This window comes from Charadrius vociferus, unplaced genomic scaffold, assembly GCF_000708025.1.
Source record: "Charadrius vociferus isolate BGI_N301 unplaced genomic scaffold, ASM70802v2 scaffold15, whole genome shotgun sequence".
Classification (NCBI taxonomy): domain Eukaryota; kingdom Metazoa; phylum Chordata; class Aves; order Charadriiformes; family Charadriidae; genus Charadrius; species Charadrius vociferus.
In genome coordinates, this window is record NW_009650064.1 from 7336262 (window position 1) to 7361302 (window position 25041).

The 25041-nt window shown below is 38.4% G+C and overlaps 1 protein-coding gene across 1 annotated transcript in view; it reads left to right on the forward strand.

Annotated features, from left to right (window-relative positions):
- TRIQK (triple QxxK/R motif containing) overlaps positions 1–24089 on the forward strand; it is a 40802-nt gene extending 16713 nt beyond the window's left edge. Inside the window, exons 2-3 of the mRNA XM_009891853.1 lie at positions 13621–13706; positions 23549–24089. Of these exons, the coding sequence (XP_009890155.1) occupies positions 13621–13706; positions 23549–23662 (200 nt within the window). The 3' untranslated portion in view covers positions 23663–24089. The remainder of the gene's footprint in view (positions 1–13620; positions 13707–23548) is intronic.
- The last annotated feature ends 952 nt before the right edge of the window (positions 24090–25041 follow it).

Here is a 25041-nt window from a genome sequence, read left to right on the forward strand (position 1 = left end):
ACATGTCAATAATACACACATGTCGATCCTTTTCTATGAGCCTTCAGACAGTGAAAAGGAAAGGATGGAGTAGTATGTCTGGAAAAATAAAGATAAATTTTAAAGTTAACGAGGCTCCTCTATCCTATTATCTTAAGAAAAACAAGGATCTCATCACTGTCTGTAGCCCAGTTTGGATTTTGAAGGTAAAATTGTGTCTCCTAATATGCCTTCGAGACATTATTACACCTTCGGTTGTGAGGTCCATAAACCATTACTCTGGGTGCTCATAAATATGCATTTCCTTTACACTTTTGAGTAAGCTGCTATTGCTGTCATTCACTTTTCATTAAGACCTGTCAGGTGGTGTTTCTGTTGAAGGAAATAAGTTTAAATTATGGGCGAACTGAAGATATGTAGTTCTTAGGAGTGCTAAAATTATGAGTGAGTTGGAGAGATTATTCCTCACAAGTAATTTTAGGATCCCAAGGGATAATGGTGATGTGTACAAGAGATGTTCCCTTCTCCGCTAATTCCATTAAAAGCCTCTGATTTCTGCATTGCTGGAGTGAGGCTCCGAAAACCTGCTTTTCCATCTTACATAATCACTTTCACAGTATCCTGTAACATCCACCTCTGCTAAGACTGTCAGTGCACTGACTCCTGGAGAGACAGTGATATATAGGTCTGACAAAGCATCCTTCGCAATATGCTTCATTGAAGTGAGAACTGCAAATGCTGACAGTATTACTGGAAACCTTTTACTTAGGCAGAATTAATAAATTACAAGTTGTATTTTGGGATGGTCTCGTAATATACAGCTGGTCCAGAATGATATGACTTACTAGTAAGGAATTACTGCATCTTGGCAGACAGCATCCAATTTATTTTCAATTCTGAGAAAAGCATTATCCACTGGATAAGACGCTGGATCAGGAGTTAAGGCATTCAGGATCACACTTGTGCCATTCTTCTGGTGCCTGACCTCACCCAGATGTCTTTTCTTTCTTCCCCCACTCTTTCCCTTTTTAAACGTGGCTGTGATCATTCACAGGGTGTTCCTCTCAGCACTCGCAGCTTCTCCACTCGTAGGTGAACGCCATGAATCCCATACTTGAACTAAATCCATAAATTTAGTCCATTACCCACAAGTTCTAGCTCTGGTCCAGGCTTTGTTTGGTTCAGACTTGGGAAGCTTTTCTTTAGCAAGTTGTGACCAGTGGTGAATTAACGGTGAGTCAGTGTGAAGCAAAGTACGGTTTTCATCTTGGCAGCAAGGACGCAGGCTAACATTAAAAGGGATTGCATTTCAACAAAACCGGCATTAGAGGGAAGTGACCCTAGCTTCTCCTGAGCTGCACTGTCTCTGAGGCTCTGTCTCCGGTTCATCATGTGACTTTGCCAATGTTCTTTGTTTACTGCAAGGCTTTTTTTGTTTTTCGCAAAATCGAATATATGATTTAATGCTGGGTGATGTACTAATACTGTTCAAACACTGCCATCCTATTGCGTGTGAGAACAGAAGACTGTGAAACTGTTAGAAACGGATGCGATGTGGTGTCTGTGGTGGAAGTCCTGTACTTTCATATGGCCTCATCCATTCCCCGAGTTCCTCAGGTTTTCCGTGCTACCCCCAAGACCTCCCTGTTCAGCTGAAGAAAAGGAAGCTGTGGGTGACAGGTTGTGTCCTTCCCTTCCTGGACTAGCTGTCACCATCCTTCCTCTAAGCAAAGTCCCACAGCAGAACGGCTGGTCAGATTTGGCTGGGGAGGTCTGTGGCTCCTAGGAGGGTGGAGGAGCAGGGACATGGGAGAAGCTGTAACTCCAGATCCATGTGGTGCCACAGTCCCACTGTGACATCCTCCAGTGACAGGCACCAGTCACCTAACAAGGTTGAAGACATCAGGTAGTGTGGGGTTCACTACAGCAGCGAGAGAGAGATCCTCCTCTCCTGAAACACCACTGACCATTTTTCCAGAAGGTTTAATATTATTATTACAGTACTTGTGATGTTGTGGTGCTTATTCAGCAACCACTGTTGCGAATGACTTGGTGATGTTGTCTGGCAGTAGCATGATACCCACCAGAGTAATTTGGAATAAATTTCAACGTACTGGTATTGAAAACGTTTTTCAGGGAGTGGTTGGTTTGGTCCTTTTCACATGCTCAAGAGGTGAAACTTATTGCCAGAGATGCGGTCTGGAAGAGTTTCTTGCTGGTTCAGATAGTCTGGGGCTATTGAAGGGGTTTTCTTCAGTGGGGAAAGAGGGAAGAGGGAATTGCTTTCCTTTTAATCATACTCTTAGAATCATTTACATGTGTGTTGTTTTTTTTTTTTTCCTAAAAAAATACCTCGGTAGGAAATCTTTGACTTTTCCTGTGACCTCAGTGGCTCCTGTTCTGTTTAAGGTCAAAAGAAAGCAATTTATGTCTAACAGTGGGAGAAACTTCTGGCTATGTAGTTGTGGGGTTAAGAAAAACAGAGATGTTTTGTGGAACATCTGTTACATGGAGATGCTTTATTGCGGGCAACTGAATTGGATGACCTGGTCATCAGTCTCTATATTTTCCTTTATTGTCTTTAAGTGCTCTCAGTGGAGAACTATTAGTAGTATTTTCCTACCTTCCTACCTAAGCATAGGCTAGCTTTTATTGGACCTAACCTCTAGTAATTATAAAGCCAACTTCACAATAACAAGCAAACAGATGGGACATATAATATTCATAAATTATTGAACGCAGCTTCCTCATCCTTCACAGTGAGCTCTTCAGGACAGGGACAGACAGTGTCTTGTAAGCACCTACAGTACAACAACGAGGTAAGCAACAGCCAACGTGATTTGTCAAATCAATTCAATTTTCTTCTCTGACAGAGTAGCAAACCTTATCGATGGGGAAGAGGAAGAAGTGCCATATGCCTTCACCTTGTCAAGGCTTTTTGACAATGTATTCTGGTAAACAAACTAGAGATGCATGAATATGAACGTACTGCAAGATGGGTACCAAACTGGTATGAAAGCTGTTCTTGGCAGTTACTAATGGTTTATTCTCTGTTTGTAAAGGTGTAATGAGGGATCCGTAGCGGTCTGTCCTGGACCCAATACTTTAACTGCAAGTGGGATGATGAATTTAGTTTGCAAATTATACCAGTAAAGAGATAAGAGTTTAAGATTAAAATTCAAACTAAATTTGAGAAATCTATGAAACGGCTTGGAAAAACAGAATATAATCCAACAACTATAAGGGCAAGATTCTTAACTTTGGTATAAGTAATCAACCTACAGACTGAATATGGGTAAGAAATGCCTAGGCAGGAATTTTGAAGAAAGGGTTTGTAACAGTGAGCAGAGTCACAGCAGACTGTGATTGAATGTGTAAGGAGAGTGTATACATAAAAGATACCTATAAGGCCTCAGATGAAGTGCTGTGTTCAATTTTGTACAAAGATCAGTAAAAAAAAATCCAGAGGAGAGCCAGAGGAGCCCAGAAAACAAAGACTGAAGGACTGGGACTGAAGGACTGGTTCAATCTGGAAAGCAGAAGATTTGAGAGATGTAATCGCAGTCATTAAATATATAAAAGCCTTATGCAAAGAAGGGAATATATCAGCTGTCCTCAAAGTCTATGGTGGATATGACAACAAGTAATGTGCCAAGAATTCGGTGTGGGAGATTTGAGTTAAATATTGGACATGAGGAAACTTTTCATGATAAACTTCGTGAAGCACCAGGGGAAGGCTAGTGAGGCTGTGTCATCTCCATTTTTAAGGACCTGCTTTTCAGTGACTCTGTAGTCCCTGTGTGGAACATGGTTGCTGGATGAGCCCTCCAGGTCCGTATCTGGGACAAAAATATAATCATCTCTTTCTCTTGTCTTTGCTACTTAGCTTCTATCTGGCAGATCCCCTCCTATTCAGCTTTTCCCCCTATTAAGTGAGCTATGAGTACACCTTCAAATGGGATATATTAAAAAACGTCCGAGGCCTCTAAGGGACAGAGATGGCAAAGACCAGAAGAGCATGGTCAGGACTTGTGCAGCTCTGGGACAATGGCGCTGCATGCTACCTCCATCTTCCTAGAAAGCTGTGACCATCAATCTGTTTCCACTTATTTGGGGGTAAATCACATTTTCTTCAATTTGCATCCAACAAAGTTAATAAAGTCAGTATAAGCCAAATTGGAGCTGGGCACAGTCTGTCTCAGAAAGGCAGAAAGACACTTTGTGTGCTGTGTATCTCTCTCACCACCTCTTAAGCTGCCTTTTTCAAACATATCATCATCAAAGAAATAGTACAATAGTTTCCATTGTCCAAAAATCATCTAATCAAATGTTTGATAAAAATAGGGCTTTTAATTGCATTAATGGTGGGTACTTTGCTCCTAAGCAGTAGTATTTTTGTTTTGCTTTTTTCGTTTTCAGAATTCACACTAAATCATGGTTGTTTAAAGGAAAATGCAACTGCTAGTAGTTGTTCCATAGCAAAGTAATAAAAATGTGATCAAAACTACACGTGCACATCGATGCGTGTATACGCATATAGGTGGAGAAGAAAAGAAGCAAAATACCCACCCAGTGATCTCTTTCAAATTATTTGCGTTAATTTATTTTTAAGAAAGGTATTTAATGTTTTCATAGTTGTCTGAGTAGTAGATGTGAAGGAGATTGTTGGAAAGATTAATTGAAGAACTGCCATCATGTGTGTTGGAGAGACTACTTTTACATGAAGCTGTTACTTTCTAATGGCTGTAGGCACGCACCTGTTGGGCTTGAGCAAGAGACTGTAAAAGATGATTTAGCATGGAAAGGTGTGAAAGAGGGCTGCCCGTCGAATAGTATCTAGTAAGCATCAGTATTTTCAGTGCTCTTCTTCAGATTTTTTATTATGGTCTTGCAGTTAATTGAGTATATTCTACAGGTATTGAAAACAATGAAATTACATGACTGATTAGCTGATTTAAAGTATTGCTGTTATTTTTTTGTTTCGTAGATTACTGATAACCAGTTTTCTGAATTTCTTTTCTCAATTGCTTATATAGATTTTGAAAATATTCCTTAAAAGAGGTATCAGAAAAGGTGCTAATTTAAATATGTTCTTAATTACTCATTACAGTCAATGTATGTCTAATAAAGATTTTAAATGTGAAGCATTTGTTTAATGAAATGCTGCTTTTCATGGCAACTCATAGCAAATTCTGAGGGATTTTCTAAGGCATTCTAAGGGCTATTACCAGACTTCTGTTTTGGAATCAGGGAAAGATAGCAATAATTAAATGGATATATTTTGGTATACTTAAGAATGCTTTATATTTTGTTGGGTTTTTTTTTTTCTTAATCTTGCATGCAGCATAAAAGGAACTATTCATTTTAATGCATCCTGCTTGTTGGCTTAAAGCTGAAATATAGTTGCTTGAAAATTAATTTACCCCTCATGAATGACTGGTTGGATTATCTTTGTAGCATTAAATGTCAACCCTGAGCTCAGAGCACATTGTGTCTACGGTAAAAAGTTGTCCCTGAGCACTTAATGTTGTGTTAAATGATGATGTGTCCTTTGCAAATGTATTATTAGTGTCAAGCTGTTCCGTCTCTCAAGATTGAAAAATGGTCAGTGATTTGAGCTGCCATTAAACCTGAATAAAATGGAGAGAGGCTGTGGGGGGTTTTCATGCCTTTTCTGAGTACAGACATACTCTTGAGTAGGTATACGACATATCAAAATGTTTCTGTTAGGAACCTAAGACTCCAAAAACTCCATTTGGAATCACAGCAATTAAAAATAAGAAAATCTCACTTCTGCTTCTCAGGAAAACAGTGGTCACTGAATACATCTGTGTCACACTAAGAGCACAAAACCCAATAATAAATACTTGAGAGCTTGGTGTTGTTTCTGTAGATGTGAGCTAGAGTTCTGTCACCGATTCTCAAACACAGATTATAACGCTGTTACTGATGGGTGATTTTAACTGGGGTTAGGCCTGAAATTCCTGTGGAATTTTGTTTTCCTGAGGTTCCTCTAACATCCCAAACAAATAGTTATTTTCAGTTTTAGAGTTATAGCGTTATGGATGAGGCATGAATGTTTAAGGTGTGTTGTGTGCGAGTAGAGTTTCAGAGTTTCACAGGATTGAAATTCTGTTAGTCAATGAATATACAGTGAATAGTTTAAAATCTCTCAAAGATATTTAATGATCTACTTCTGTACACGCACCTTAGAAAACAGGTGCCTAGGTACTTTTATGGGTCTGGGTAAGGTTACAAAGCACTTGCGAAAACATTTCTTTACCTGTGCCAGACACCTAACTTGCTAGAATTAATAAAGGAAAAAATCTCCTACTGTGTATGAGATGATAGAGCACAGTTTTGAGGAGTCCCTGGGCGTGTAGGAAAAAAAATACTTATATTCCCTCCTATTGAAAAACAAACTACTGTAAAGTTATAGAGTTGTTGAAAGCACAAACTGATTTGAACTTTTTAGTCCACTGACTTGTTGTTTACAGACGCTACTGAATTCCTCTGGTGCACTTTAGTTACATTGCTGTAGTTAACATTGAGGTATTTCAGACAATGAGATTTTATGGCCAAATTCTCCCTGAGTTGTCACCCATTTAGCTGGTTCCAAGGAAGTGTTTCCTGATGACTGGAAAAAGGCAAAACACCGTGCCCATCTTCAAGTAAAACTAGGAGGACATGGACGTACTAGACTGCATCCAGTGAAGGGCCAAGATGACCGTCTGGAGCACAGGATGTACAAAGAGAAGCTGAGAGAGCTGGTTTGTTCAGCTCTAAGAAGAGAAAGCTCAGCTGAAATATTATTGCTGTCTACAAATACTTAATAGAAGGCCACAGACAAGGTGAAGCCTAACTTTTCTGAAAGGTGCACAATGGTAGGACAAGAGGCAAATTAGAACATGGAAATTCTAATTACATCGGAGAAAAATGTTTTTACCAGAAGGATGGTCACATGTTGGAAAAGGTTGCTCACAGAGGTTGTGGAATTGCCACCTTTGGAAATACTCAAAACTCAACTAGACAAGCTCAGCTAGACTAGTTCCCTGAGCAACTAGAGCTAACTTTCAGGTTGGATCCAGTTTAGAAGTTGGCTCTGTTCTGAGTTGGACCAGGTGACCTTCAGAAATCCCTTCTAACCTAAACTGTCCTATGAGACTGTATCTTGAAGCCCCAAGGACCATAGCTGGTACATAGGAATGTTTCTGACGAAGCAGTGTGATAATTATGGTACATTTTCACAAGAGTGGGCCCGTAGTATGGATGTAGCTAACTGGCTTGGGAACCACCACAGCATAGCTGAGCAAGGCTGGAATTCAAGCTGTGATTTTAGATGCATTTTACAGTCCCTTTGTGGGTCTGTGATGTTCTCACTTTAGTACTAGTAATACTTAAGATAATTACTTCAAAGTTAATCTGGCCATGTCCACAAATGTCCCGAGAGTCTAGACAAAATCATGTAGGAAACCAGTTCTCCTTCTCCACTTGTCCTTTAGATCTAGTTTCCTTCGCTCAGATTCATTTTGCTTAACCTTGGAGGTAAAACCAACCCACCTGTCTTGGGTGCTGAACATCTCTGAGCTCTCTCTGTTGTTGATGACAGTAAAATAAGCTCTGCCAGCGAGCACTTTAGGCTGTCTAGACTGCTGTCACTCCCTCTTTGGAAAAGTCTCTCTATGAGAAGTAAAGAGAGACCTAAACAAGCAATCACCTAAAACTGAAGTCAGGTGCAATGGCTGTGACCTTCTATGTCGTGCATGTAGGGAGGTTGTAGAAGATACTGTGACTGAGCCTTCCTCCACCTTGGACCTTCACCCCTGTCAGTGAGATCTAACTTTTCGCTTCCCCCTGTTACAGCAGGGAAAAAGAGTGGATGCTTGAAGTCAGACTGTAGAAGCCCTGGAAAGACCAGAGGACCATTTTCTTGTTCTGTGTTTGTTCTATGGGTTTTTTTGGAGGGTTCCTGGAACCTTCGCTAATTCAGATCAATAATAAGAACATTGATTTCAGCTTAACTAGGTGTGTGATTTCACACTTCCAGTTTGACAGTAAAGCTTGCCACAGTCTGTCTCTAGTTTCTAATTAGCTACGTGTACATTTTATTATGGGTTTCAGCATCAGTTACACTAGTGTACTTTAGTTAAACTACTACTGGTAACTAAAATTTATCCAGTAGTTGTAGTTCTGTTGCACCTTAAACAATACTTTAACAGAAGAAATGGATTGCTACTGTATGGAAAATGTCTTACTAAGTTTTGATTGTGACTATAATACCAGCACAGAAAGATTCAGGACAGCAGTCAGTTGGTTGTTGCGAATTATAGTGAAAGTGTTGGAAAGAATTTTAAATCTGTAATGTTGATTAGCAAATTTTACTATCTGTCAGGTTTTTTGGCATGCTGTAAATAACTTGTGTTCAAATAATTTGTCTGAGTAATTAAATTTAGATTGCATATTTCTCGTTTCAAATATTTTTACTCTTATCTATTTGCTTTTCCATTGTGGCTTAATTGGTGTGGTCTATATAAACGGACAATAAATTTATATACCTTTGTTATAAAGATCAGTCAGTGAATAGAACTTGGTATTCATCCCAGACAGAATTATGATTGAATGTATTTGCAAGATTAAAGCACTGAATTTACTTTTTTTTCTAATTAAAGGCAATTAAAGATTTGCAGGCACAAATAAAAGACAATGAATTGAGGAATAAGTATAGGAGCAAGTCCATTTGCAGGTGAAAAGAAGTGCCTTTGAAGCAGAACCAGCTGTATTTTCATTGAAAGAATAACAGTTTAGGAAGCTTTTCTGCATGTGCTTGCTTGATAGCATAATGTACTCATAAGCAGCTTACGCAGTACAGTATTCAGAAAATAGCAGTGCATTAATTTTTAAAGTAGCAAATGCAGGCAAAGAGCAATGCTGCCACATGATGATAATGAAGGTGGATATTGTAAAGTCTACTGAGAGAAAAGAAAGCAGGGAGCTCCTGAAATGTGAACATTTATAAAACAATAACTAGATATTCATATGATAATAAGCTTGGACAGCAGCATCAACAAAGGCCAAAGATGCAGTCCTGTTTCTGCTTAAGCCTGATGAATTGAAAAGCAGAGAGGCAGTCTTTAGTCTGTTATTCAATTCCAGTAATGAGCTATTGTTAGAATGAAAGAGTAAATATCTAGAAGGATTGGAAATCTAATTTTTTTTTTTTTTTTCTGGTGAAGTTATTCTATAGATTTGTTCAGGTTGTATCTTAGATGACAACATCTTTAAACACAATCTTAAATGTAGTCGGTTTTCTTAAATATAGTGCTCAGGATGTTGCATTCTCAGTTACGTGTATAACAGAGCTTGGTGTGTATGCAGAAGTACAGTGTTATGCATACTACCTGGTAATGTCACAGTATTTCTGTAGACTAAAAAAAAAATGGTCACCCAGAACTTAATGAACTTGTCTAGCTCATATGTATTATTTAGTTTAAGTTTTGCATTAATCATGGTGTCACTGGAGGTTTAGTTAAAAAGAATACTGAATATAAAAGATCAGGTCATCTCTAATCTCTTATTAAAATTACTGAATAGAAGATATATGGGATCTCAATTTCCCTTGTGAGTAGAGATGAATCACAAAAATTCTTGTGAAATCAGTAGATTTTAATCCTAGTTACATGAAGAAAAGCAAATTCATGTTGCATATTGTATGAATCCGTAATATTTGCTCTGAGGGAGACACTGGCATTTTTCACCATAGAGCTGTGTTTAGTAGCTCAAAAAGTCCTTATATTTCACCCTTTTCTAACCCTACAGCTAGTAGAATAGTCTTCATTTCTACCTCTGGAACGTTTTTCCAAGCAGGATCTGTAAACAGGGTGCAACTCAGTTCAGCTACTACTGAGGTCACTTTGCCACCAAAAAAGTGGAAAAAACTTTGCAAGAAGGGTGGAAGGGAAGGGAGGGATGAAAGGTGAGCTCTGGAGAGCTTCTGAAGGGCAAAGGCAACTTCAATCACTGAAATGGAAAGGTGGATGGTCTTTGCACATGGTCTTGGGAGGGACTGGCAGGAGGCAGGACAAGCAGAGAGATGATGGCTGTACTCAGTAAGAAAAGTTGCCTTATAGTGGACTAGTTCTTTGGCCCTAAAAATGGAAATAAAGTGATGGACTTGGGAAAAGTTGTAAAGAAAGAAATGGGAAATCTGTAAAAAAAAAAATTGAAGTTGTGGTAGTTGTAAAAAAAGTTGAGGAAAGCTGACACTGGAATTTCAGAGAAGAGATGAGATGACTAATTGATAAGAATAACGAGAAGTAGAAGAGGAAAGGATTTTGCATAAGTAATACAAAAGGTAAAATTTGGTGTGGAAATTTTCCAGTTATATGTTTTTGGCTGCTTCTTCTTCCCTTGGTACGTTCCCTCAGGAAAACTCAGTGTCTTGAATAGACATTGGGTAAAGCAGACAAATGGGGCTTTGTCTGATAAGTCGCTTTGACGGTCACTTCCTGGGGAGAAGAAACAGCTTAAGCTGATGACTCTGACAGATAAGCGTACAAGAGAGCTTGCAGGATAAGTGAGATAAAACTAGAAGACATTGGGAGTGTGAATATACGTATTCCAACTGGCTGAATTTGCAGGCCCAAAAGAGCGTAGGGAGCCTGTAATATTTATTTCTGCTTGTTTTCCAGGTGGTAATGATCAGTATTCACGTGGCAGGGGCTTTGCATTTCATAGTTCTTTATAGTCGTGTAGCGCAGATGTCTTTCCCAAGGCCTCAGAAAGTTCAGATGTTTTAAGAGTCTTTTAGTACAATTGCTGAATCTGGTTTTCATTAGAAAGAACTCCACAGATGCCCTTTTTAAACTTTTGCACTTGGTGGACTCAGACTGTTTCCCTGCCATTTTTTTTTTTTTTTTCCTTTTGGCTATCACATTTAGTAAGGAGAGTGGTAAATTAATGGCAGGTGTATAGATTTGGAGAACTACCAGCTCTAGAGTCATTATTAAAATAGCCTATTTGTTATATAGGGGGGTTAGTTGTTCATATCAGATTTAATATAAATCTGGAAGTATTTTCTAGATAAGTAGAATCCAGTCTTAGCCATAGCCACCATACTGGAATAAACAGTAGCAGAGTGCCTGAAACCAAGGGAAAGAACACCGATAAGCTTTCCCTTTTCTAGGAATGGACTTGGCCCTGCCGATAGATGTAGTTCACAGATTGGGTCTCCTGTGCAGTCTTCACCCCTGCTCCTGCCACCTTCACAGTTGAGCCTTGGAGAGGAGGAGGGAGAGTGGTCAATGGGAGGCAGGGGAGGTGGGTTTCAGTAGCTGACTTGTTTCCCATTCCTAATGGGCCTTACAAAGCTTTCTAGTTTTCATTATCTAACGCCGTTGCACAGCTGGAAGGGAAACCTCTGTCCTGCTTTATTTACCCCAGATGGGAGAGCAGCAAAACTGAATTATGAGAACTGAAATTGAACTTAGTCCTTGTCAGTTATATACATCTAAGTGAAGGTATTTTTCATGCTTAAATATCTCAGATGGATAAATTTCTATAGTTCATTTGCAAGTAAGTGAGAACAGCTGCATCACTTTTTTGAAAGTTGGCTCCCAACAAACAAACAAAAAAATTCAAGGCTGGGGTTCATCTATGGCAAATTTCAGCCTGGAGTGAATTTTTATGACTTATAAAGTCCTGCCATTTATAATGGAAATTCTGACAGCTCTTTAACCATTTCATAACAAAAGTATGACTGCAGTACTTCAGGGAGAAGAGAACACGTTCTCGTTCTGGCTGGCTTTGTCTCATGACTTAGCCATTTTGGTGGTTCCTGTGTTGCTTTCCCTAACTGTTCAAAAAAAGGTCTGTACTCCTGACGCATCCTTTTATCAGATATCATTGACTTCTGAAGAATAATGCTGTGGTGGTCTTGTCCTGCAAATGAGATACATTGACGGGATGAATATATTGGAGTATCAGGCATAAATAGTCATTCTGTCATCTTTTCTTCACTCTGTCCTCTAAGAAGGTTCCTTGGATACATGTTGTGTTGTTGGTTTTTTTTTTTTCCAATAGACATGTTTTCAGTTACTTTTTATTTTGTCATTGAGTATTTTCTAAGTTGTTTCACATCTTTTATGAATAATATCTGACCAAAGGATAATACGGAGACCTTCACAATGTATAATCCCTACAGCTGAGGAGAGATTATACAATGAAAGCAAATTCGTAATGTGAGCTCAGCATCCACAATGTGCTACAGAGAGGAGCTCTGTATTGGGTATGAGCAGAGTGATAGAAAGAGTAGACAAAGGCAGAGGTGTGTTTCCATGAATCCAGTATGTCACTGAAGACAACCTTTCTTTTCCAATTCATATTTCAGAATTTCACCACTGCACTATAGTATCCCAGTTTTGAAGGTGACCATAAAATGAGAAGATTGCTCTATTGATATGAATGTAGGATCATGTCTGGTTGAGCAAATGGAAGTGTTGCATACACAAAGCTACTGGGCACAGTTCTAAAGGAAAGGTTAAATTATTTGAATACAACGATAATGAAAGCTAATGTACAACTAGGTAAAATTCGTGGTTTAAAAATGGTCAAACACTTCTGCTTTAGGCATTGTAGCTCAGTTTTTGAAATAGGCAAAAAGGACAAAAGGACAAAAAGGCATATATGCATTAGGGGGGAAGCATGGAAAGGACTTTTTTGAAAAGCCAAAGTGGCTGTACTGAGGCTCTACCCCTCTGAGCAGTTGCTTCACAGATTCCTCTTTACCTCCTTTTGTGACTGTATCTATACCTTGACTTCAAGAAGCTATGGTTAATAGCAAGCAGAAACAGGCCCTTCAGACAGCAAAAGTATCCCTGAGAGATATCAAGTGTTTTATGCTTTATTATTAAGTTGAGATAAATGATTTATGCCATTTCTAAGTACTTGCATGTCCTCCTCTGAACCCAGTTCATATGGACTCATAGTAATCAAGCACTTGGCTGCACTCTTTGTGACTGCAAGAGATAGTCCCCGTAACTTTTAAAGTCTAAGGCACTTCTAGAAGATTCTGTGTTACATGTTTCTACAAGCAGATGGTATGAAGCAATGGTTTTATTAGCACTTACTTGGACTGACCTGCATGTCTCCGAGTTCTGATACTTGCAAATAATGTTCCAGTTCAGAATGATGAAACATTTACACTCAACATAATGTCCTCTATTACACGTTTATATGTGCATTAGAGATGACTAACCAACAAAAATTACGATGAAAATTTTGGTTTGATTGAAATGTGAGGGAAAACATCATCCACTTTTAATCTACTTATTTGCTGTCTGGTGCTTACTGAACAATTTAATAAACATTCTACTAGTGGATGGCTATCCGTACATGTATTTTGATGTCCCTCTGGAGTAACAGTTTCTACGCTGATTTGTTGGCTCTTGCTTATTACTGTCATTGTCTGTGTTGAGGACTGTTGTTCCATGGATGGAGCCCCTGTCTCACAGAGTACCTCCTGTTTGAAGTGCTGGACTGTGAGGTGTTTTCAAGTGTTAGATCTGACTTTTCAACTGAAATAATTGCTGACATTCTTTATATTCTTTTTGCAACATTTTCATTAAATGTGCTTTTCTACTCTAGGAAAACAAGATTATAAGAAAACCAGGCCTATGTTAAGAGCTACAAGATTAAAAGCAGAGGCCAAGAAAACTGCACTAGGCGTAAAGGTAGAGATCTGTTTGATAGCTTATACCACCTTTGTGTATATGTTGTTTCTTTTCCCTGTAGATGTGCTGTGTGAATATTGATTTCTGAGAGATATTGTTTATGACACTTCAAAATCTAAGTGGAATGCCAGAATCTAAAATATTTATGATGGATTGCTTTTACTTAACCCTAAAATAACTAGAATAGTTGAAATGCTAAAAGATTTTAAGTACTCCATGTCCTTGTTATGATGCATACTTACTTTAAGGTCAATAAAGTACTGTATGCTTAGAAAATTGATCTTTTCAGGGAGCCTCTCAACACACAGAACAAATGCTTTAATGATTTCTTATAGTTATAAAAATTACAATAAGCATCTTCCTTCTTCCTCTTCCTATCCTATACCCAGGAGTAATTTAAAGACTGGGTTTGTTAAGTATTATAAATTCTCAGCATTATTGTCTCAGACTACATCCTTGTGTACTGCCTCTGACTTGGAAAAAGGAGGCTTAACTAACAGCAAAACACATGGAAAGGTAGTGAACTTTATTTTGGAAACGTCCCTTTTTCAGACTGGTATGTAGTATAATAATGTCTATTTCATCATGGCCGTGAATGTGAACAAGTAGGACAATATTTTGTGCTATGTACTACCCAATGTGTCATCAAAACAGGATTTATCTGAATGCACGTTGTTATTTTAAATTGCACCCAGTATTTTTCCCTCAAACTTATTTTTGAATCAAATCGATACACGATTAGCAAGGGTAAAATCTGAGCAAAATAAAAAAAAGGTGGATCAAATACCTGGGTATTCTAGTGAAAGAAACTTCAGAAATGTTAAAAGGGGAACATTTTCTTGTTTCTGGCGGATGAGAAATCAATTTTTTCAAGTTATAGCTTATAGCAAATGCCAAGGTATTACTACCAAGCTGTAACAGCTGTTGAGCTGCCAGATGATGTATTTGGTTGTCTTCCAGAATTTGCTATTATAATCACGAAACAGTGCTTTCTTTTTGCTCCTGATTGCTGATCTCGATCAAGCATTACCGTGCGATGCAGTATGTTTTCACAACATAATCTCCTCAGTTAGTGCTGTGTGTCAGGTTTTAATGAGAAAAAGTAGATTGCCTTTTTTGTTTAAAGGATAGATTATTAACCTTTTGAGTTCAATGTTTTTTCCTTCCTTTCTTATTAAATTTTACTTTTTCTTTTCCTTTTCATTTTACTTTCAATGACATGACCTTTTAAAAGTGATGTTTTACTTGGAGACTTTTACTGTACAGCCTAGTTCTTTTAATATGTGCACGTTTTTTGCGTGTCTTTCACAAGTGAAAAAGATCTGAACCTTGGTCCTTCAAAACCTGGTGGTTTTTTTTCCTTATTTTCTTAAGTAATTCTTACTTAAAAATGAAGGAGGGTAGGAAAGCATATGTGTAATCATATGTATAATGAAGAACCATGTATTAGTGAGTAAAGAAATTAAGAACAGTTTATTTTGTACAAATATGCTCCTGCATGTTATAGCAGAACACCAGCTGACTTCGAGTTAAGAATGAGTTTTGCCATCAAGGCACACAAGTCCTCTCCAGGTCCTGGGATGTTGTGTTTCTGTGGTTCTGCTAGTTGCAGTATGCAAAGTCTCAGGTTTGCAATTCTGCCTCTGCCTTTAAAAAAAAAATTAAAAAAAAATAAAAAATAAAAAGAAAGAAAATCTTTAAAATATTGTCTTCCGGCTGTAACAGTTTTTGCATGCCTGGACCTTAAAATATGACTCTGGATCATCCCCAAACAGATCGCAGACATTTGCTTTGCTTCCTAATTGCTGAGAAAAGCTGACAGAGCTGAAGCAAATGGGAAGGTAAGTTGGGCACCTTTCCCTCCGGGAACACGCTCGTGGGGGAAGGAAAGAGGAAAGCAGGGCCTTTGTGTGTGTTCTTCTGGCTGAGCCTGCCTAACGCCAGCAACCTCGGCCTTCCACCAGAATATGGACAATCCCTTTAGAATAAAACTGCACTTCTGCTGACAGAGCCTGCAGCACTCGGCACGGAAGCAAGGCATATTTCATGTCTCGAGGTACACTTGCACCTCTTCCCGTGTTGCAGTGAGAACTCTTCATCCTGCTCTCTCTCAGCAGAGATTCTCCGCGGGCAGTGGATGTGCCTGGAGTTGTCTGCAGGGAAATCGCCCTCTCTACCCTGGGAGAGGCTGCTCGGTTGCGAAGCTCCGTAAGCGCTCCCCCTCTCTCAGGAAGGGCTTGTTTCGCTCAGTTCCATGGTTAAGTTCCTCCAGCTGTCCACGAGCAATCTTCTCACGTTCGTCCTCCCCACCTATCCCAGATGCTCCTCTGCTGTCTTCTGGATAAATTTTGAAATAAGATTCTCTTGAAGTCTCCTGCTTAGTGTGACAGGAGGGCGTTAAACCGCTCCTCATGTCTGTGGCTGTCGGAAGAGTCAGCAGAGTCAGGTCGCAGCAGGTTATGTACGTTTCTGAAACTGTTTTGAAGCTTGAATGTGCATTCCTTTAATTGTTTCCTAATATTCAGAGCTTATGAGTGTGCCTGAGCTCTTCCTTTGGGAAGGTATCATCACAGTTGTCACTTCTTATTAACAAAGTTTTCTGGTGGTGATAAGCGACATGATTCACCTTCCAGCGGCTGGGATTTTAGTCTTTTTATATGATGTAGGCCCTGAGCCGGTGCTGTGACAGTTGATTAACTTCAATCTGTGTTGAGGAAAAAAAAAAAGTGGTGTAACTACTTTACTACAATGTAGTAAGTCGGCAGCAGTTTAAATAGAAATGTCCAAAGTTCTGGTAAATCTTTGCAAAAACACATACAAATGTGTATTTACCATATATGCTATTTCTTTATCCAGGTTTCAGTACATGATGCAGTATGCAGCATTTCAAAATATATTAACATTTCCCTATAAAAAGCTAAGTTGCGGTTAATAAAAATATTGTAGAGAAATGATAGCCTTATCATATATGTAAAAGTACAAGCTGTCTGGGAAAGAGGAACATTTTTATAATTCTGTGAAATATCTAACACAGTAAGTACCATACTGCCACTTAAAATGATAGGATTTTTGGTGCTTATTGATACCTCTAGAGTTGTTTTGTGCTAGTGTCCTGAAAAGCTTATATTCCTGGCTGCAAACTTGGTGTAGTATTTAGGGGGAAAAAACAAAAACAAAAACAAAAACGAAGATGACTGAGAAATAGTGAAGGATTTTATTCCTTAATTTCTACGAAGATAATGAAATTCAACTGTTTTGTATTTCACCATGAGAGCTGACAACATTAGCTTAAAAAAAAAGGCCCTTTAAATGACATAAAACTTTTCAGAACCAATCCCCTGGAGATCCTTCACATTTCATCGCTGGCATACTAATTAGCTTGTCTTGTCAAACTTTGATTGCCTTGTCATTTTAATGCAAGGTTTAAAGTAACAAAGTTTCTTTCAGTCACTGGCATTTAGTATTTTTTAATTTCCCCAATGAGAGATTTTATCTGTGTTGATAATGTCAGAGAAGCAGCTAAGCACTAATAACTATCAAAAGTTAATTCAAGCAGGGTGACCATGCTAGTATTTGGAGTGTAATATTTGCTCTTTAAACATGGTTAAAAATTAAATATTGTAGCAGAGCTATTGTGCTGGCTCTGTCTGTGTATGTGACACCAGTGAAGGCAGTGCCAAAATATATGGTGTCTCTTGGAAAAGCAGGACCCCTGTCTCAAGAAACAACTCTGAGAGAAAGTAGTATGCTGTATGGTGTTTGGATAAGACAAAATTCTTTGTAGCAGTACCAAAAAGGGAGCCTCTGAACCTTCTCTGTGTGCTTGTTTTGTTGTCCCCCCACAGGGGGCTCGTGCTGGTGGAAGCTTAACTTCTCGTCCTTACCAGGTGGAGCAGCAAGGGGTCTGCACCAGCGGTGCGAACTCTGCTCTCGGTGGTTGAGGAAGAGGTGCCAGCAGGAGGGTGGCAAGCAGAAAATGGTCTGAGGATTGTGGAAGCTCAGCACCAGATAGCTGGGGTTTGGTATGCGAGGGCCAAAAGTAACGGGAGTTCTTGGGGAGAGATTTTTTTCACAGGCTGCAAGAGTGAATCAGTGGTCCGTGGGCTAGATGATGAAGTTTTCTCTCTTGTTGAAAGGTAGACACAAATCTGAGCAGTAGTATTTCGCACCCAGTTGCAAAGACAGAAACGACAGCAGAATACTGCTCCGTAGAGAATTATTAGCAGTGTAGTACATCGGTTGAGCTAAGGAAAAAATGTTTCCTAAAAAAGTGAGAGCTTCCTGTCTGTCATTCTTCTGCATATCTACTTTATCTATTGTGTAGCTCGCTAGCTCGCTATTAAGAGTTTATCTCATCTGGAACAAGTTATGTATGAATAGATAACAAGACAGTCCTAGTGTATTTTGGCAAAGGGTATTCTCTGATTTCACGCTGCTCATAATCTGCTAAGTTAGTGAACTACATTTGCCAAGATAATTTGGGAATATAGTTTCATAGCTTTGCAGAAATTAAGGCCACAAGGGACTATTAGATCATTTGATCTGGTCTTCTATGTGTTACAGATCGTAAAATTTCATCCAAATACTTTCTCGGAAGTCCAAGCACTTTATAACAGCCAAAATACTGGGTCTTCAAACCATCTTACGTGCCTCACATAAAGAGCAGGGCAACTTAATGTGCCACCGGTGAACAAAGTGTGATATTCCCAGTGATCCCAGTAGTCAGACCTTGATCCCTACCTTGAAATGGGAGGGGAAAAAACCCGTACGAAGAGAAAAACAAAATCAGATTGCTCCCATCTGACCCTGGCCTGACTTGTCCATGTAAGTACAGTAATCATGGTGGTTTGAGCATCTGAACAAGATGCACCAAGCAGGAGCTTAGGAGGACTTTCTGTACCGTCTCAGAGCAGTAGTCCGTCTTTCTCAGGCTGTGGTCTCTACTTATGACCAATCTCTATTACTTCAAAAGATAAGTTAACAACAACAAAACCTCAAATCCCAGGAATGAAATCGATACAATTGGAGGAAAATTTCCTGAAAAAGAAGGAAATTTCTTTTGCTCCTATACAGAAAAGTCTGAAGCACTGAGGCATGAGGTGCAATTACTTTTAACAATCTGGTACTTCAGGGGTTCAGAATAAAGCACTGACCATGTAAGTAGTCCCAGTCTTCCCAGGGCCCTGAAGGAGGGGAGCAGTCTGGAGGGCTGAGTTCACCAACTCCAAGGCTGGCAGCCAGGACCTCCTTTTCACTCAAGTCCAAGTTGAAGTATTCTTCCCAATAGCTAAATGAAAAAGGACTTTTTTTAAGACATCTGACCATAAAAGACTCACAGCCATGCAAGTCCTTATTTTCCCCAAGAGGTAACTGGAATGTACAATCATTCTTGCTCAAAGGAAATGGCATCTTATTTCAAGACTGAGCTTATCTAACCGCAGCTGGACCCTGAGACGTTCTTGTAAACAAGATAGAAGGACCCCACACTGTGAAGCGCCTCACTTAAATACAGGTGTATGGCATATATAGTTATATGCTGTAACCAAACTACCTCTCATTCTTCTCTATGATAAAATAAGTACCAGTCATCTCCCTACTGGAAATCCCAACGCCTTTGCACATCCAGAGATCACACTGAGGGAACTGTTACCCCTTAAATCCAAAGACCTTTTTAGAGTCACAGTTTTTCAAGGCAGAGTCCTCCTCTTTATAAGTACTGTCTACACCTTTGATACCTGTATATATTGTCTCTCATTTAGCTATATTAAAATGAATCCTGTTGCTTTGTGATCACACAGCCAGGCCTTTTAGATGAATCTGTAATAATATCATATTCTCATTATTTGAGACAATAATGATCTTTGTTCCATCTGAAATTTTTACAATAAAAAAATTATAACTACTGTTAAAAGTTAATAAATTATTTTTGTTACCTTGCATTAGGTGTAGAATGTCCTGCATTAAGGGAAGTAAACATCCATTTTTAAATATGATTTTGTTGAAATTCTAAAAAATGGTCACAGGGAATATCCAGATAAAATCTTCCAATTAGAAATTATATGGGATAAAAAGGCTGATTGACAAGTCCATGTATGTTTATTTCTACAGGTATTCTTGGTCAGCATGATTTTCTTTTCATCTCTTTTCAGAAATAGCTAGGGATAGTTTAGCATTTCAAAGAGCAATTTGTAGCACTCTTTCACCTAGTTTTAAGCTGGTTTCAGATAAAAAAGGTACAATTCTCTTTGAAGGACAATAAAAATATGTTAAAAATCTGAAATTTCCTGAAAGTGTGATATTTCCCTATATATGTAGGATATGATGCTGCCATATACAGTGTCCAGATTTGTGTTATTACAACGAACATTTTTTCCTCAGCCCTATTTTTTCATCTCCTGATTAATCTTCTTTAGATCCCAGCTCTGCAACTTGCTCCATCAGGGTGAATCTGAGGACATTATCCAAGTATTTTGGAATGTGAGACATAAAACTGACAAAAAATGATAGGAGAATTAAATCTACGTTACAGTGTAATGGCATGTGTTTCCTTTATGGAAAAATTTCTGAAAAACTTAACCAAGTTGAAATCAGTAGGGTTCTACAGACATTATTCTAAATATAGGAGAATATAATAGAAAATTCTGTTCTTTTAAAGGCTTCTTTGACTGTACTTTGGGATTTGAGAGCAGGGAGGTTATTTCCTAGCGTTCTTTACCGTGTTATAAAAGAAAAAAAAAAAGGAGAAAAAGCTCTGTGATCATTTTAAGTTTATTTCTATAGGACTTTTTCTATATTGGTTAATTATTCATGGTGAAATCCTCTGAGTAAATGGATTTCACAGAGGGATGATGGGGATGATCCATAAAGTGTAAGAGAAAGGGAGCTATATATGCCAAGCGGGGAGTATTTTAACATTTCATTTCTATGCATGGCTTAAAATACACATAGCAAATCCTGATAAGTATAAAACAAATTAAAATGACAATATATACTGTTGTTGCAAAGACAGTACAGTGGTGTAGCATCTCATTTGCTATTTACATTGCAAAATTTATGTCTATAAAAGTTCATAAACTGGATGCAATTCTTAAGACTGTGTATCCCTAGCTGAGAGCTAGGTGTCCTTTGTAAGGCCATTTATTTTAGATTTTTTTGTTACTCTGCCTTCTTCAGTAACTCAAAATTAAGGTTCTTTAATAATTCTCAAACCTGGAATTTCAGTAAGGCTTTTCATTCCCAGGGTTAATAAATACTGATCCAGCCACCCAGTTCCTAATGCCTGTGTGAGGAAAGTAGTGTTGTTTTCTTAGTCCTATTCACTGCAAAACTTAGGCAGAGGAGTTAAAGAACTACTCCCATCAAAGCAGTTACTGGGCAGCCTGAGACTAAAAATCAAGATTTTCCCAGTTCCACTTCCTAGAAAACAAATCTTTAATGCAAACATTCCCCCAAATTTTGCTGCTGCTACCACGGTGTTTCATGAGGGAGACTGGGGAGAAGGGAGAGGGAAAGTGAACCTGTCGTAAAGCGGCAAGCGTGGCAAGCGTGGCATCCAAACAAGGGAAAAAACTTTTTAATACTGGAATGAATTTGCTCTCTGTGTCAAGTGTGAACGGTGCCTGCATTGTACGGTTTTGTTGTCCACTCTCCTGAGCAGATGGAGCTTGCAGTTGTATGTCACTTGTTTATTACATCCTCTTAAGATTAGTAGCTGTGTGGCCAGATGGGTCTGGGAGCACAGCTGTGGATACAAGGAAATAAATGAAACCTGTCTGATGCTGCCATGCCCTTTTGTGAGATACTGACGTGTTGCAACTGCAACAAAGCAAAAAATCACTTTCCTTTAATATATTAGTGAATTAGATGTACTTTCTTTTTTTTTAATCAAATCATATGAAATCAGGAGGATGAGGTTCAGAGGATGATATAATTCTATGAGGAAAGCGTAGCTGAAATCTCTAGCAAACAGCCTCAGCAAATTTACAGGAGCAATTTTAATGTGGTAAAATAAATTTAAAGTACATCTCAATTAATCATCCATATAAAATGTAAAGCAAAGGTTTCCATAGACAAAGACTCCTATAGACCATACGCCAACTAGGCTGTAGTATTTCAAAGTTTATTAGATGGCATATGTTGAATTATTGATCCAACATTCTGATAAACTGTATAATGCATTCATGTAAATGCAAATGAAATGCTGTTCTATAGAAGAATGCCAGATTATGGGCTAGACTTTAAAAAATGAAGCTAACACAGTTTTAACTCCTTCATGGCAGTGGACACACAGAGTTGGTCACAAAGCCACCACCAGTCTAGAGATACTGAATGGAATTCATCCTGCCATGCAGGTCTCCACACCAGAGACATCATCTCCACTCCCGTTCTAGTCTAAGGGGAGAAATAGGCATTGTTAGGAAGAATTCACCTGACATCTTTTAGCGGACACAATGAATCTTACACCAAAGAGGGTCAGATCCTCTCCTTGGGCGGTAGAGGGTGTCTGCTTGTCTAGGTGCAGTGTAGGGATCTCCGTTCAGTCCCACTGGCAAAGATTTGATGTGGTATCTTCTGTACCAATTCAGATTAGTTGTTATAAAGTCACTGAACTGTTTTTCCTCTCTCCTTTTAAGCATTCAGCTGGATTCTTCTGATGCAGATGGATTGTGGGTTAATGGGAAGCTAAGATTTGGTGGGGAGGTCGTTGCTTCTTTTTGTAGAGGGAAAATGGTTTTGGGGGGTGCAAACTAACCTGTTCCTTTTGGGCACCTCAGCGCATGATTTTACAAATACATCATGATGATAAGGAATGAAGCGATGCATGTTGTTAGCTGTGGAAGTGGCACTTTCTGTGACCTGAAAGAACATAAGGATTTTTTTCAAATTTATATATCTTCTTCCATTGTCTAGCAAAATGAGAGTCAACACTATAGGAAGTGTGCTGTGCTTTCCAGGAAAATAAAAACTTAAAAACGTGAAATACTGTGACTTTGAAAGAAGTAGTGTTATGAAGAGGATGATTTATTATATCTGAGATCTAAAGTTGGAGCTTAACAGAGTCCAGCCTTAAGATAGAGTATGGTGATAGGCAGTCACATAATGAGTATGACGTGTAGTACAAAAACATTTTTCTGCTTCTGAAAGCTGCTATAAATCATGTATACTTTGGAAGACTCTTTTATGTTAATTAAGGAAGATGCAGCAAATTGCAATATTTTATGGGAAGAGAGGCAAGTGCAAATTGTTGTGCTTTTTGCCTTATTGCAGAGGGGAAGGAAGAAAAGTTTCATCCAATTCGGAAGGATTTTGTAGCTCCATATTGTAATACATGCCAGGAGGTTGGGAGGTAGAGGTAGCAATTTTCATTGACTTCCACCATACTGTGTTTGCTTCATTAAAAAATTACAAATTTGTTGGCAAAAAGCAGCAACATATTGCTAGAAAACATCAAAATTCACAGTGTAAATTCATAACTTAAATTTGTGTTCAAAACTGTGGTTTGTGAATTCTGTCTTTTTTAAAAAAAAAGAAGGAATAGCATAATAAAAGGAAGTAAAGCTCCATTTCTAGGTCAGACCAAAGATCTTTAAGCCAAATATCCTATATCTGTTAGTATATATCAGACTCACGAAAATCTTTATTAAGTGGATGGCTTTTATAACATGCTGAAATGGCAATCGCAAAGAAATCATTAAAGTATCAGTGCCTTATGCAATTATATATGTCTGATGTTATTTTGTTGTGCATTATAGATTAGAAATAATATTTATTCCGTATTTATCTGAAAATATGGTACTATTTCTAACAGGTTTTGTTTTTTGTTTTTTCTCTTATTTCTACAGGAAGTTGCCCTTGTCCTTGCAGCTATACTCGTATTTTTGTTGGCTTTCTATGCTTTCTTTTATCTTAACATTTCCAATGAAGTTGACCTTGATCTGGATCCAGATGAAAACTAGCAGATGCAATGAATCTATCATCAAGATTTCTTCAGCTCGAACAAGACTACGTAGGAACACACAGTCCCTTCACTGTGAGACAGTAAACGATGCCATTTCTTGCAGTCCAAATTCATACGAAAGTTTTACAATATGTGTGTCACTTTTACATTCCCGATCTCCAAAATAAGAGAACACTGATGGCCAGCAAACGTGTTTGGTTAACACCAAAGCCAAGAGCAGCAGTACAATACATGAAGTTTATTGTTTACATTATTTTTTTCTCAGGCAGAGAACTTTGATGTCAAAAGACAGGTGCTATTATTATCATGGGTATTGATGCTGACTTCACAGCAGGAGAGTCTGCCTTGACTAAATTTAGGAATCAAAGCTTCCTAATAGCCAAATTAGTTTCTTTTTCCTTTCCCAAAAGAAAGCCGAAATACCAAATAAGAAGTCTTTTCTTGATTTGTATTTAAAATATATCAAAAAGCCCTCATCCTTTCTCTTCCTTTTAATCTTTCCTGTGCATGTGCGCACACGCGCACGCACGAAGATGGAAGAAATTGTAAGAAAAAAATCTTTTTAGAAGCAGTCTGTCACCTCCTATATGGACTTAATTTTATGTCATCCCAGATTCTGTGTGCCCATATATCTGCAGTAATCTTTTTCATTCTTTTGCCAACTGTTCAGCACACATGTGTTCTGTCAGAAATGGCACCTGGATGACAGAAGCTCTAACATTCACATATGCCTCTGAAACACAGTTCTTTGCCTCCTGTGCTGTCTGAACTAGTGTAAATAGAAAGTTCAGTCAATGTTGGTTTTAATTAGTGTATTGCTCTATTATTAATATAAAGTCAAAATCGTATTTTAATTATACTCTTCTTGCTGGTTGTGGTATCAACTTGCTCTACTTGTTAGGGGGATGTTGTAAAAAACTGCTTTCCAGTTATGCAATCATTTTAATCATCAAACTAATGTGAGAAGTTGTATGTATTAAGAAATCTTTTTTTCCGTGTGTACTAATAATTGGGAAAATCTTGGCCTGATGACATCCTTCAGTTCTTGCAAAGTACCTTTCAGAATATGCGCTGTAGATAACATTTCTGATCCCTTTGATAACCACAAGCCCCTTGAAGAAGTCAATATGTCATAGCAGCTGCAGAGAGCTGTAAAATTCTGGCTTTATCCTGTTCTGCTTCAGCTTTGGCATATAACTGAGCTTTGTGGTTGTAAAGGTTCACTTTTCATCCTTTTAAAAATGTGGCCACTCTTTCTCAAGTTCGGATTCACTTTGATACCGAGAAAAGCATAGAGCCATCGGTGCTGAATACAGCAAGGGAGTTAGGCAGGTTAACTTCTAGAAACTTTATAATAATTCTGAAATTCTATTAGCA